The 12,304-nt window shown below is 41.2% G+C and overlaps 1 protein-coding gene and 1 non-coding gene across 2 annotated transcripts in view; one reads left to right on the top strand and one right to left on the bottom strand.

Moving 5' to 3' along the window:
- Positions 1-6,523: 6,523 nt before the first annotated feature.
- MIR12361 (microRNA mir-12361) lies at positions 6,524-6,577 on the bottom strand. The gene has a single exon (NR_162921.1). It is a non-coding gene; the product is annotated as a microRNA mir-12361 (primary transcript).
- Positions 6,578-6,657: 80 nt separating this feature from the next.
- Positions 6,658-12,304, top strand: part of TMEM192 (transmembrane protein 192) — a 30,736-nt gene continuing 25,089 nt past the window's right edge. The window contains exons 1-2 of the mRNA XM_001374027.4: positions 6,658-6,868; positions 10,104-10,250. Of these exons, the coding sequence (XP_001374064.1) occupies positions 6,842-6,868; positions 10,104-10,250 (174 nt within the window). The 5' untranslated portion in view covers positions 6,658-6,841. The remainder of the gene's footprint in view (positions 6,869-10,103; positions 10,251-12,304) is intronic.

Here is a 12,304-nt window from a genome sequence, read left to right as displayed (position 1 = left end):
CCAGTCAAGGAGGAGTCCAGGAGAAAGTGACTGCCTCAATGAGTCTCCCTTCATCCCAGTTGGCCAACTGCAGAATGAATGAATCAGGGTTTGGGCTTGGCCTTTTATACCCTTTTTACCATGTCACTTCCTGTCTCTCCCCCAGTTCAAGGGAACCATTTGCTGCCTTTCAATTTGCCTAGCTCTTTGGGGTGAGGGTGGGGGGGGGGCGCGGAGGGGAGGACAGTGGCCTCTGGAGGTGTGAGCTTTCTCTAGTTAGTGATTTATGAACTCTCTTACTTAATGGCTGGCTAAATGCTAAGTAGGGGCACTTCAAGTTCTTGATTTGATTAACTTAAAATAGATAAAGAGAGAGTTAATTCTATCAAGAGTCAGTTTTATGAACTTTTTGGCATGCTTACAGATTGCTCTCCAGAATCATTTACCTTTTTTGTCAGATGAGTCTGACTAGTGTGAAGAGACACCTCAGAGTTGTTTTGGTTTGCATTTCTCTAATCAATAGTGTTTTGGAGCATTTTTTCATATGACTATAAATAGTTTTAATTTCTTCATCTGAGAACTGCCTGTTCAATCCTTTGACTACTTGTCAATTGGAGAATGCTTTGCATTCTCATAAATTTGACTCTATTCTCTATATACTTGAGAAATGAGGCCTTTGATGGAGATACTTGCTATAAAATTTTTTCCCAGTTTGTTGTTCAGGAATGTTTTTATTCACTATGTATATTTACTACAAAGGTTTTTTTTTCTTTTTTAAAAAGGACTTTTTACTGATATCTTTAACATCACCATAATTTCCCTCATTATCCCTCCTTCTGCCCCTCCCAGAGGACTATTATATATAAAAATATTTGTAAAGTCAAAAAAAGAAAAAGGGGGAAAATACCATCATAATTGACTAACACATCAAAAAAAGTCTGAAACGTCTACAATGTACAACATATGGACCTCTTCTACAAAAGCATGGAAATATCTTCTCATATTTCTTCTTTTGAGCCATGCTTGTTCTAAGTTTGCAGCTTTCAGTTTATGACATTTTTGTGGTTATTCTTTTTATTTACATTGTAGTCATTATATATAATGTTTATTGGCTCTTCTTAAATGAGTTCATGTAGATATAACTATGATTCACATTTGCTATTTTTTATAACACAGCAATATTCTATTACATTCATATACCACAATTCATTTAGCTATTCCTCAACCAATGGGCATCTACTTTGATTCCAATTTTTTGCTCTTACAAAACTCACTGCTATAAATATTTATATGTGTGTATGCGTGTGTGCAAGTGTGTATGTACTTATCAATGGCTTACTTGGCATATAAGCCTATTAATAGAATCTCTAGAGCAAAGGCATGAACTTTTTAGACACTATTAAATACAGAATTCCAGATTGCTTTCCAAAATGGTTGTCCTGATTTTAATTTTTTTCCAATAGGCAGGAAATAAAATTGATTTCTGTTCATAAAAGGCAAAGAAGTGTTGTTTGGGAGGGAAATTGGACAAGGTGGGAGTTGAAAAGGAGGAGTCTTTCAATATATTTAAGCAAGCAGGCAATAACTACAGAATCCAAATAAATCAGACCTGGGGAGAAACATAGATCCTCACAAAAGAATGGGAGAAAGGAACATTACTCTGCAAACCATACATAATCTATAAAATTCACCCAACTCTCTTATGAAGAAACTGGATTGGTCTAAGGATAGTCACTTTAACTGGTGCCCTACTTCTGGCAGAGACCTGGACTCATCCTTTCAAAGTCTTCCTGACTCAAGGCCCAGAATTCTGTGTTCTAAAGAATGAGTGATTTAACCAGGGGGTCTTATTGGAAGTTGCTTAATTCTCCTTGGCCCTGGTGAATCCATCTTCATTCCATGTATCTATATACAGCATTCATCAAGGCAACACTTGGATCATGGCAGTCCAGGTGTTTTATAGGGAGGAATGAGATCCTTCTCAGAGAAGTCTGACTGGTTTCCCACTTATGAGATTACAGGTAGGAAGTCTTGATCAGCTAAGAAAGTTTCTAGCCCCAAAGCATCCAAGAATAAAAGGTTCTGGATATGGGGAATTCCTAAAAAGAAGCAAGACAGAAAGTAAGAGTGAGATTAAAAAGACTACATCCTCCCAAATTACTCAACTATAACACTCCCCCATCCCCTTCTGCCTGGTTGCAATTCCACTCCTGAACAGAGAGGAATGTGCTGGAAGACACAGAGAGTAAGCAGAGTAGAAACCAAACACACAGCATTTGATGGTTGAAAAATTCTATATTTTATGAATCCACAATATATAGGGTGTTCCAGAAATATTTGGGCAGTTTCAGGCTAAGACTTAAAACTGTACCAAGACTTTTGGGACAGCCTGTTGAATTTGGCTTAGGAAATACAAATAGGAGAACAAGGAAGTGTTCCATCTCTGGACCAAGAAGTCGGAACAAAAGGTGTAGAAAGTGGCCTCTTTTATTTTCAGACCTGGCCAAAGTGTTGATTGGTCTTTCCAGGTTACTTTTTTTGTCTGTCCCAAGGAAGAATTTCTACTAGGGTGGGGAGCAGGAATCCCAGCGAAGTGACAAAGATAATTAAATTTTAATAAAATCCTTCAAAAAAATAGGGTGGTGACTACAGTATAAAGCCAAAGACAATTAACATTTTGTAAGACTAAAAGCTGTTTATCTCATTTCCAAGAAAATGTAGTTTGTCTCTTCTCTGGCCCACCACCTTTTTTTTTTTTAAACCCATACCTTCTGTATTAATATCAATTCTAAGACAGAAGAAGGATAAGGGCTAGACAGTCTAGGGTAAGTGACTTGCTCAGGGTCATACTACTAGGAAGTATCTAAGGCCAGTTTCTCTCTACTGGATTTTTAATGTCAGTCCAGTCCAGTAACAAAACATATTATCCACTTCCTGACAGAGAAGTGATAGGCTCAGGGTAGATTGAAACAAACATTTCTGGGACATGGGCATTGCTGGAATTTGTTTTACTTGGATATACAAGGTCTGTTTTTTTCTTTTTCATTGTGGGTGATGGTGGGGTGGTAGAAGGAAGAGACCAAGATTTTTATTAATGGGAAAAAGCAAAATTGTCTATTAAAAAAACTTTTATATTCCCGTGAGCTAAAATTTCCCTCACTTAAAAGTAAGAACCATCATCATCATTATAGTTCTACATTTTCATAATTATTTCACTCTAATAAGCATAGATAGTTGATTCCTTTAACCAGTGCCCTTGATTTCTACATGTAATTCCTACAATTTGTTATCCAATTGTCCAATTCTTTGTGACCCCATTTGGATTTTTCTTGGCAAAGATACTAAAATAGTTTGTCATATCCTTCTCCAGCTCACTTGATAGAATAGAAAATTGAGGCAAACAGGGCTAAATGGCTTGCTCAGGTCACAGAACTAGTGTCTGAGGCTGAATTTGAATTCTGGTCTTCCTGACTCCAAAGCCCTGTGCTCTATGCACATCACTGCTGTAATAGATAGATACTTGAGGGTATATATTTGAGAGATACTAAATGACTAATGGATCAAGGTTTGCCTACCCTCCTCACTATTCCTCCCTCTTCAGAAGCTTTTCAGCTTCCCTCTCCCCTGTTTCTTCAACCTTTTTCTAAGTCACTCAGGGTGGACTATGATGCTTTAGAGAAAATACTCTTTTCTCTTCTTTAACTCAAGTAAGGGTTTATTGGGGAACACAGGAAAGGATGGAGGATAAGGTAAGAGTGGTACGATTTCCCTATTCTCTAAAATGAGGGTTAGGAGGATATTGAGGGTATGGCAATTCTATCACAATTGTGACACACAGTCAATCAGAGAGATATGAGGACAACTGTCTGTCTTCTTTCTTCTTCTTCTTTCAAATCAGCCAGGTCAGTCCTAGAGATACAAATAGGTTCTTCTCCACCTCTGTCCAAAGCCAAAAGCCCAGTCCAGTCCAGTTCAGCCATTGGCTTGACTCCAACTGCTTTCCCAGTAACATTCCAAATTGGAATTCTCATTTGACTGACAGATGATGGCCTTTGCAAGCATGCCTTATAAATTATCTCCTTTACACCACCTAGCTAAACTTAATTTATATATTTACTTTTAAATCTTACTCCTAAAATATTATCTTTGATTTGCATCTAAGGTAATCAACTTACTCTCTACCAATCATGAAGGTCCAGTCCAAGATAAAAATCAGAAAAGTTTCTTGTTCCTATCCTTCTAGAGCATCTACTTCATTTGTCTTTTTCAGAGAACTGATAATTCCTTCTACTGTTCCCTGGTTATCAGACTCCCTTCCAAGGTCCTCCCAATATTTAGTTGAAGTCACAGAATTTATCATCTTATCACTAGTAGGTGTCATTTTCTCTGTCTAATCCTCATTAGAAAAGGGATTAATAATACCTAAATCCCAATGAAATACTCGAGTCAGAATAGAATTTTATAGTAGTTTATTTTCAATAGAAGGAAGAAATTAAGAATGAGGGGAAAAGAAGGAAAAGGGAATTAGATCTACTCTGACCTAGACTGAGCCAGGGGGAGTTCAGAGGCCTCTCAGCCAAGGGGCCTTCCCAGAAGATTAAATCTAGCTCATCTTCCAGGCACAAGGCCTCCTCCAAGATGAGGGGCTTCCTTGGAGGCTGGTGCCTTCAAAAAGGTCACGGGAAAGGGGAGTCATCCTTATAACTCACCATGTGGTCACATAAGGGAAGTATGCTGAGGTCGTACGCTAGAGCTCCAAGTCCCATTCCACCACCAAAGACTACAATAAAGTCCTCACAGGAAGTGATGCGAAATATAAAGACAGTTCTTTACATCACTTCCTGAGTCTCACATGTACCAATGGTGGCTTAAACTTGGTTTAGGACAGCCCCGGGGGTCAGTCAGTTGTTTTTCATTTGTCACTTGCTAGCACACATGGATCACAGACCATCCTTTCCCACACCTAATCCTTAAGTGGGGTGTATACATTCCTGGTTGCTAAAATTCTAAAGACTAAGCAAGAGTAAATCTAAAATTCACACTGTACAGGACTGGATGCTCTGAAAGCATTTAGTAATCCATTAGGTTATTGTTGGGTGGCTTAAGGTTAGGACTACAAGTTTTTTGCTCCCTAACTTTTCACCTGCCCCACCAGCAGAGACTAGGCCTTTAAGTAATCCTCAGCAACTGTTTAAATGATCAAAATGATGGAGACTACCTTTTTTCATCTTAAAGTTGCATTTCTGAATCATAGCCTATGAGAGCTAGAATGACACACTTAGAAAGTCTCTTTATAGCCCTTTAAATAGATTATCTAATTTATCTTCACAATGACACTGTGAGGCAAGTGATATATCACCCCATTTCCCAGATGAGGAAAATAGTTAGAGATGTGAGAGGACTTCCTAGGGTCATATAGGTAATAAGTATCTGAAACAAGTTTAGAACTCAGTTCTTCCTTCCTCTTAAGTTCAGCCTTTTATCTACTTGTGCCTTCTAACATTTTCCTTATAACTGAACCAGATGGCCTCTGATGTCCCAATTCCTGATGTTTTTGTCCTTTGAGTTTGTGTATGAGATGGTTATTTATTATATTTTCATATTTATTTATGTACTTGTATATTTGTTATTTATTAAATAATCCTTATTTAACAGGTGATAAGGCATAACAGGTTCCAAAATTAGTGGGGTGGTTATTGCCAAATATTGTTATCCTTTTATAAACAAGTGATAAAACTGAAGCACAGAGATTATGGGGCTTGTCCAAGTTTGCAAAGCTAATAGAACTAGTATTTGAACTTGGGTTTCCTGACTACAAGAGAACTCCATTTGCATCAATTAGAAGAGATATTTTGGGGTTCTTTGTATCATGGACTCAGAGGGCAGTCTGGTGAAGCCTATCCCCTCTCAGAATACTGTAATGCTCTTAAATGCTTGCAATGAAACATAGATTACAAGGGAAACCAATTATATTGAAATAGTCATCAGAACATTAAAAAAATATTATTAATGAGACCCCAGGTTAAGAGCCCCTAATTTAGACTAAAACCCTCATTTTACTATAAGAACACTATGAAAGATTATGCAATTGGGTAAAAAAAAATCACCCAGCTGGACCTACTCAGGTGCAGTGGAAACAGCCTTTGATTTGGAATCAAAGAAATTAGGTTCGCCTCCAGCTTTGGTGCTTGAACCGATCCGACCTTGGGCGATTCTCTGCCCTGGGTCCTTAGGCTTCGGTTTCCCCATCTGTAAAAGGAGAGAGGGAGCCGAGCTGACTTAGAACTGGAGGCTTAGAACTGGAGGCTTAGAACTGGAGAGATCATCCCGCAGCCCCCTAGCTAGTGCGCACACAGCCAGGGCTGGGAGACACACAGGAAATCACGCCCAAAGCGAACCTCTCTGAAAGGCACATAAATAACAGGTGGGACGGCTTGGATGTCAGGCCACCGAAGGCTTGGCAAAGCAGCCTTCGATGCTCGAGCCTTTCGGGGTCCAGAACCTCGGAAAGGAGAAAGCAGGGTGCCAAAGCAATGGGTCAAGGTAGGAGAGAAGGGAGACCCGCAGCAGCTCCGCTGCGAACGTCCCCCCCCTCCCTCCGGGGGCCGGCAGCGTCGGGGGGAAGCCTCTCGGGCTCCACCAATGAGGGCCTGGGAGGAGGAGCCGAACGTTGCCCACGGGGGCGGGGCCTGCGCCCGCGTGGGCGGGGCCAGAGTGCGAGGGTGCTCGAGAGGAAGGCCGGCGGAGGCGGGGCACTGACAGTGTTTTTTTTTTTTACCCACTTTCCTGGAGCAGCCGCGGAGACGCGCAGGTGCAGACAGCGCGGCCCGGCGGCGGGGCTTCGGCCTCGGAAGCCCTGGAGATGGCGGCGGGGACCCGGCTGGAGGATGTGAGTGCTCGCGGGGCGGGCGCGGCTGGGGGCTCCAGGCGTTGCGGGGCGGGGCCCGGAGCAGCCAAGCTGCCTTCCTGTCCACCCCGCCCCACCACCTCCAAGCGCCTCACCCCGCGCGGGGACCCCGAAAAGGGGCTGGGGTGCCCGCTGAACGCTGTGCGCAGAAGGAAGGCGGAGAGAACTGAGGCTATGCCCTTGTGGCGGCCCACCTGCTGGGAGCAGGCGCCCGGGGGACGGACCACCTGCAGGGGTTTTGCACCCTGGAAAGGGACGCCAGGAGGGATGGTGGCGCGCACTAGGAAAGGGATGAGGGTTGTCCCCGAGAGGCTGTGCTGTGGTCCCGAGCTGGGAGGCCCAGTGCCGGCGGGTGGGGGGCACGGTCCCGCGGCTGGGAATTCCCTGGCTTCGCCTCTTGCGCTGCGGGTCCCGCACTACTGCTCTGTAAGTGGCTCAGCTTCTTATCCCGGAACTCGGCTTTGTCACGTGACTGTGAGGCTGGCCTGCTGACTCTACGCCAAGCCGGGACACGGGGAAGGGAATGGGCGCACCCCTGGGTTCTCGCCCCTGTTGCTTCTGCCGGGGCTACGGCGAAGCAGCTACATGAAGCCGGGTCATTGTCTGCGCTAGGAAACTCTTCTACTTTGGGAGGAATGAGCGATGTTGGAAGGGCTGAGGAGACTAGAATGGCACACCAGTAGGACTCCAGCCAGATGCCTAAAAGATAGGGTTGCATTATATGGGATGTCCCCAAAGTTTTTAAAAACTTAGTATAATTTTAAAACATTAAAGTTTGGGGGACACTGTATACATCAGTCATCAAACATTTATTAAACGGTTACTCTGCTCTACTAGTAGTGCTCTAAGCTAAATCTGGCCTCAGACACTTCCTAGCAATGTGACCTGGGCAAGTCACTTAACCCGGGCTGCCTAGCCCTTGCCCATTTGTCTTACGAGTTGCTGTTAAGACTGAAAGTAAAGCTCCAAGTTGAAAGGATTCACGAATTTGAACCTCACACCCTGTGGGATAAGTATTCTCTCTCTTTTAGAAATGTAGAAATTGAGCACCAAAGATTGGAAGTAGGTGACTTGCCCACAATAGTAAATATACCAGAGGTGAAATTTGAACCTTGTTCTTGCTGATTTTAGGTTTAGTCTTGTTTATAGTCCAGCCCACCCTACTTGTTTACAGCCATAAGGCCATTTTTTTTTCATATTCATAAACTTGAATCTCAAGAGATGATATTATATAAGATCATACTTAATTAGTAGGGGAGCTTGAAATCTGGGCTCCTGACTTCTTTTCCAGTTGTGTAAAAATACCATTGCCTTCTATATTCCTGAATTCTAATTGTTCCCATAGCTTCATGATCCTTGCCAACTTGAATGCTCTTTTCACCCATAATATGATCCTTTGCCTTTACAGCTAGGTGGTACAGTGGATAGAGTGTCAGGACTGGAATCGGGAAGACTCATCTGAGATCAAATCTGGCTTAGACACTTACTAGTTGTGTGACCCTGGGAAATTCACTTAACCCTGTTTGCCTCAGTTCCTTCATCTGTAAAGTGATCCAGAGAAGAAAATGGCAAACTACTCCAGCATCTGTGTCATAAACCCAAAAAATGGCGTCATGAGGATTCAGACACAACTGAAAATTGACTCAGCAACAGCATGTTTTTTTCCCCAGGGAAATTTTGTTTACATGTTACTCCTGGCTGACAGCTCCCACTTATGTAAGGGCTTTGAAGATTGAAAGCCCTATCTTTACTGAAACTTTGTTAAGTAGAAAGTGTTAATAGCATTAACTCTACATTAAAGGGGTTCTTGAGGCTCCAAAAAGTTGTGACTTGTCCAAGGTCACCATTAGAATGTGATCCTCTTGGGAACACTGTCTTTCTTTGTATCTTGTTGTATCAGCACTTAGCTCAGTGCCTGACACATAGAAAGCACTTAATAAATCCTTCTTGACTAGCAACTGGAAGATATCCGAAGTAGGGATTGAACCCAGAAAATAGAGTGTCATGGGGAAGAGTCCTGAAGTCAGCAGTTCCAGGTTCCAGTCCCCACCTCTCTCCTTTGTGATTCTGAACAAGTTATAGGACCTCTCTGGGCCTCAGTCTCCCCATCTGTAAAATTAGAGAGTTGGGACATGTGGCCTTTGAGTCTACATCTTCGAATTATGATCATCTTGTCTACTGTGTCATGCCCATTCCTGCCTCCACTTGCCCTGCTGTTAAATGAAAATAAGTGTAGCATCTATCTTAGAGAACTAGCATGCTAGGAATGATTTTCCAAATGAAACAGTAATGCCCTTGTTTCTGGAGGACAAGAATGGTATCTACCTTACAGGGTTGCTGAGAGACTCAAACCAAATGAGATAATATATAGGTCAATTGTTTTGTACCCCTATTCTTGTTCATTGTTATTTCTACTTGGATCTTGGGTTTGGACGTTAGCCTTGTTCTGTTTTTACTTGAAAATTTATCTTTGTTTTTTAATTTTTTTTAGACCCATACCTTCTTTCTTAGAATTGATCGTAAGTATTGATTCTGAGCAAAAGAATGGTAAGGGCTAGGCAATTAGGGTTGAATAATTTGCCTAGGGTCACACAGCTAGGAAGTATTTAGCCACTGCCCCTATTATTTACCTTTTTGCAGGGGTTGGAGGGATGCCAAAACCCATGATTTTATCACCATTGGAAACTTCTGGTGTGGAATCTTCTTACAGAGAAGCAAATAAGTCCTCACCTGTAACTTAGAGTCTTAGAAGGTTACCTGGGATAACTGAAGGAAGGTCCTCAAAAAAAAAAATAAGTTGCCTGGGGTCCTAAAAATTAGGGATCTTGCTATACTCATGTTCCTAATGTTTGTTAGAAATGAGACTTGAGTCTAGCTCTTCCTGAGTCCATAGCCTGACCTTAATTAAACCATTCTAATTCTCTGTTGAACTTACCATCATTGAACTTTTCATTTATTTATTCCTCACCTGCTATGTAGATGGTGTAACCCCTTTGAGGGTAGGAGATGGTTTCTTCTGCTTCTTAGTGTGTATGCCTCTAGTAGTTGAAACTAAGTGTTTTTTTCTGGAAAAAATATTCTTAGAATAAATATTAAATATATATATATATATGTGTGTGTGTGTGTGTGCATATGTTTATATGAAATACTGTTTCATGCTTCATGTTTTTTGTATATAGTCCAAGAATATATTGATTTTGGATTCTGTTCCCTCTAGGGTTCGCTGGATCTCACACAGAGTATGGAAGATGACCCCATTCTAGATGGTCAGCTTCTGCCACAGCATTCACTGCACGTTCATTTCAGACCTAGATTCCATGCTCTTCCCACAGTCATCATAGCAAATCTCCTCTTGTTAATACATGTAAGTCTGTGGGGAAGGAAGGGTGCAAGATGCACTGAAGAGCATGTCAGACAAAGCAGTAACTTTTCTTGCTTTAACATGTGAACCCTGGAGAATCTGAACTAGATGTTTATCATTTCTGCTAAAAAGTAGATGACTGTGAAAAACATAGCTTCCTGGATTGAGAGCCACTTTGAAGACCAGACCTGGGTTCATGGACTACCTTCATGCTGATCCTAGGCAAGTCCCAGGTTGTCAGGCAACTCTTGAAGAGTAGAAGGTGCAAAACAGGCTCCAGTCTGGGAAGTTATAGAAATGAAATCACAAGTCTGGTAAAAACATACATATATACACATGTACATATGCATATATACATATATGCATAACACATAGTCTCCTCAGGGTTAGCTGTTACCCTGTTAGTTACTCTAATGTCTGTCCCAAATGGAGCAGATTCTGCCTGGACCATTGAGTGTAAACAAAAGCACTCCAGTTAATAATAGATGCTTAGAAGTAGCTACTGAGTGATGGGAAGTTTTGTTCTTATAATAAAACACCACTAGTCACTTGCCATAATAGAGCCAAAAATTATTGTACTTCCACGAGTCATAAGAATAACTGTTACTAGAGCAGCAAAGTTGTTCAGTGGATAGAGAGCCAGGCCTGGAGATAGGAGATTCTGGGTTCAAATGTGGCCCCAAACCCTGCCAAGGCAAGTGACCCTGCGCAGATCACTTAATCCCCATTGCCTAGCCCTTACTGCTCTGCTGCTTTGGAACTTATTCAGAGTATTGATTCTAAGACAGATGGTAAGGGTTTTAAAAAAATAGCAACACAACCTATTGGCTACTTAAGTGTATTCAAAGGAGCTAATCAGTTACTTTGATTTTTCAAAGAATTTTTCCTTTTGTTGATCAAGTGAGGGGTTCTTAATTTTTGTGTGTCATTAACTTATTTCTCAGTCAAATGAAGCTAGACCCCTTCTCAGAATCATGTTTTTAAAGTAAAATACAAAGGATTATGACAGAGTCAATTATACTGAAATAATTTTTGTCAGACTTTTTAAATGGGTTAAGAACTCTGGGACTAGGTGATGAGAGCTAGATTAGTCTAGTTGTTACTAGAGAAGCAGTTATTTGAATGTTAGAATTAAGAAATTAGGAAGGACTTTGAACATCATATAGGTCAAATCTCTCCTTTTACTCATTTGGAAACTGGAACAGAGATTAAACTACATCACCATAATCACACTGGGTTTGTTGCCAAGCCAAAGAGGAGTATCCTCATAATATGCTTCTTCTCAATTAGGATTTTTTTTTCTTTTGTTAATTGCCCAGAAAAAATTTAAGGTCCACAAACTTCAGTTTCATATCTAATATAAGGGGGTTTGACTTGATGGCATCTAAAGGTCTTTCCAACTATAAATTTGTAGTCCTTTGAACTCAAGTGGAAAAGCACTTTATTATACATGTCTTAATTTTTAAAAGTTGTCTTCTATATTATCTATTTCTTGAGAATTGTATTTGGTTATTTGAACTATGCATCTTACAGATTTTGTTTTTATAGGGACAAATAGCTAATATTGTCACTTAAATATTCTGATATGTCTGTGATCTTATCAAAGTGGGCATTCCTTCCAATGATGAATTTTCCCAACTCATCCAGTGTGGCCATAATTCATGGCTTCTCACAGATTCACCCCTAACGGCTTATCCAACATATTGGGGGCATTTTAATGAATTCAGTTCTCTTAGCATTGCAGGGCCTGTGAGTCATCTCTGGATCTCAGTACTGTCCCCTTCCCCCTGACATTTTTCTGCTGGCATTCTTTAACCTCCTTTCCTACAGAGTTCCTTATTTGTCGTGTGTTGCAGCTTGTTTGTATCCAGCATGCACCCTCTTCACTGTACTTTGGGTGATCATATTCATGGATTTAGAGTTAGAACAACCCTCAGAGGTTAGGGTCCAACCCCCTATAGAAACTGATGATACCTGGATCAGCTAGTGTCTGAGACCAGATTTGGATCCTGCTCTTTCTGGAGATCATTGACTTGAAGCTATGTAAAATAGTGTAC

Source organism: Monodelphis domestica, chromosome 6 (assembly GCF_027887165.1).
Source record: "Monodelphis domestica isolate mMonDom1 chromosome 6, mMonDom1.pri, whole genome shotgun sequence".
Lineage (NCBI taxonomy): Eukaryota > Metazoa > Chordata > Mammalia > Didelphimorphia > Didelphidae > Monodelphis > Monodelphis domestica.
Note: the sequence above shows the minus strand (reverse complement) of the source record. Positions and strands in the feature narration are given on the sequence as shown.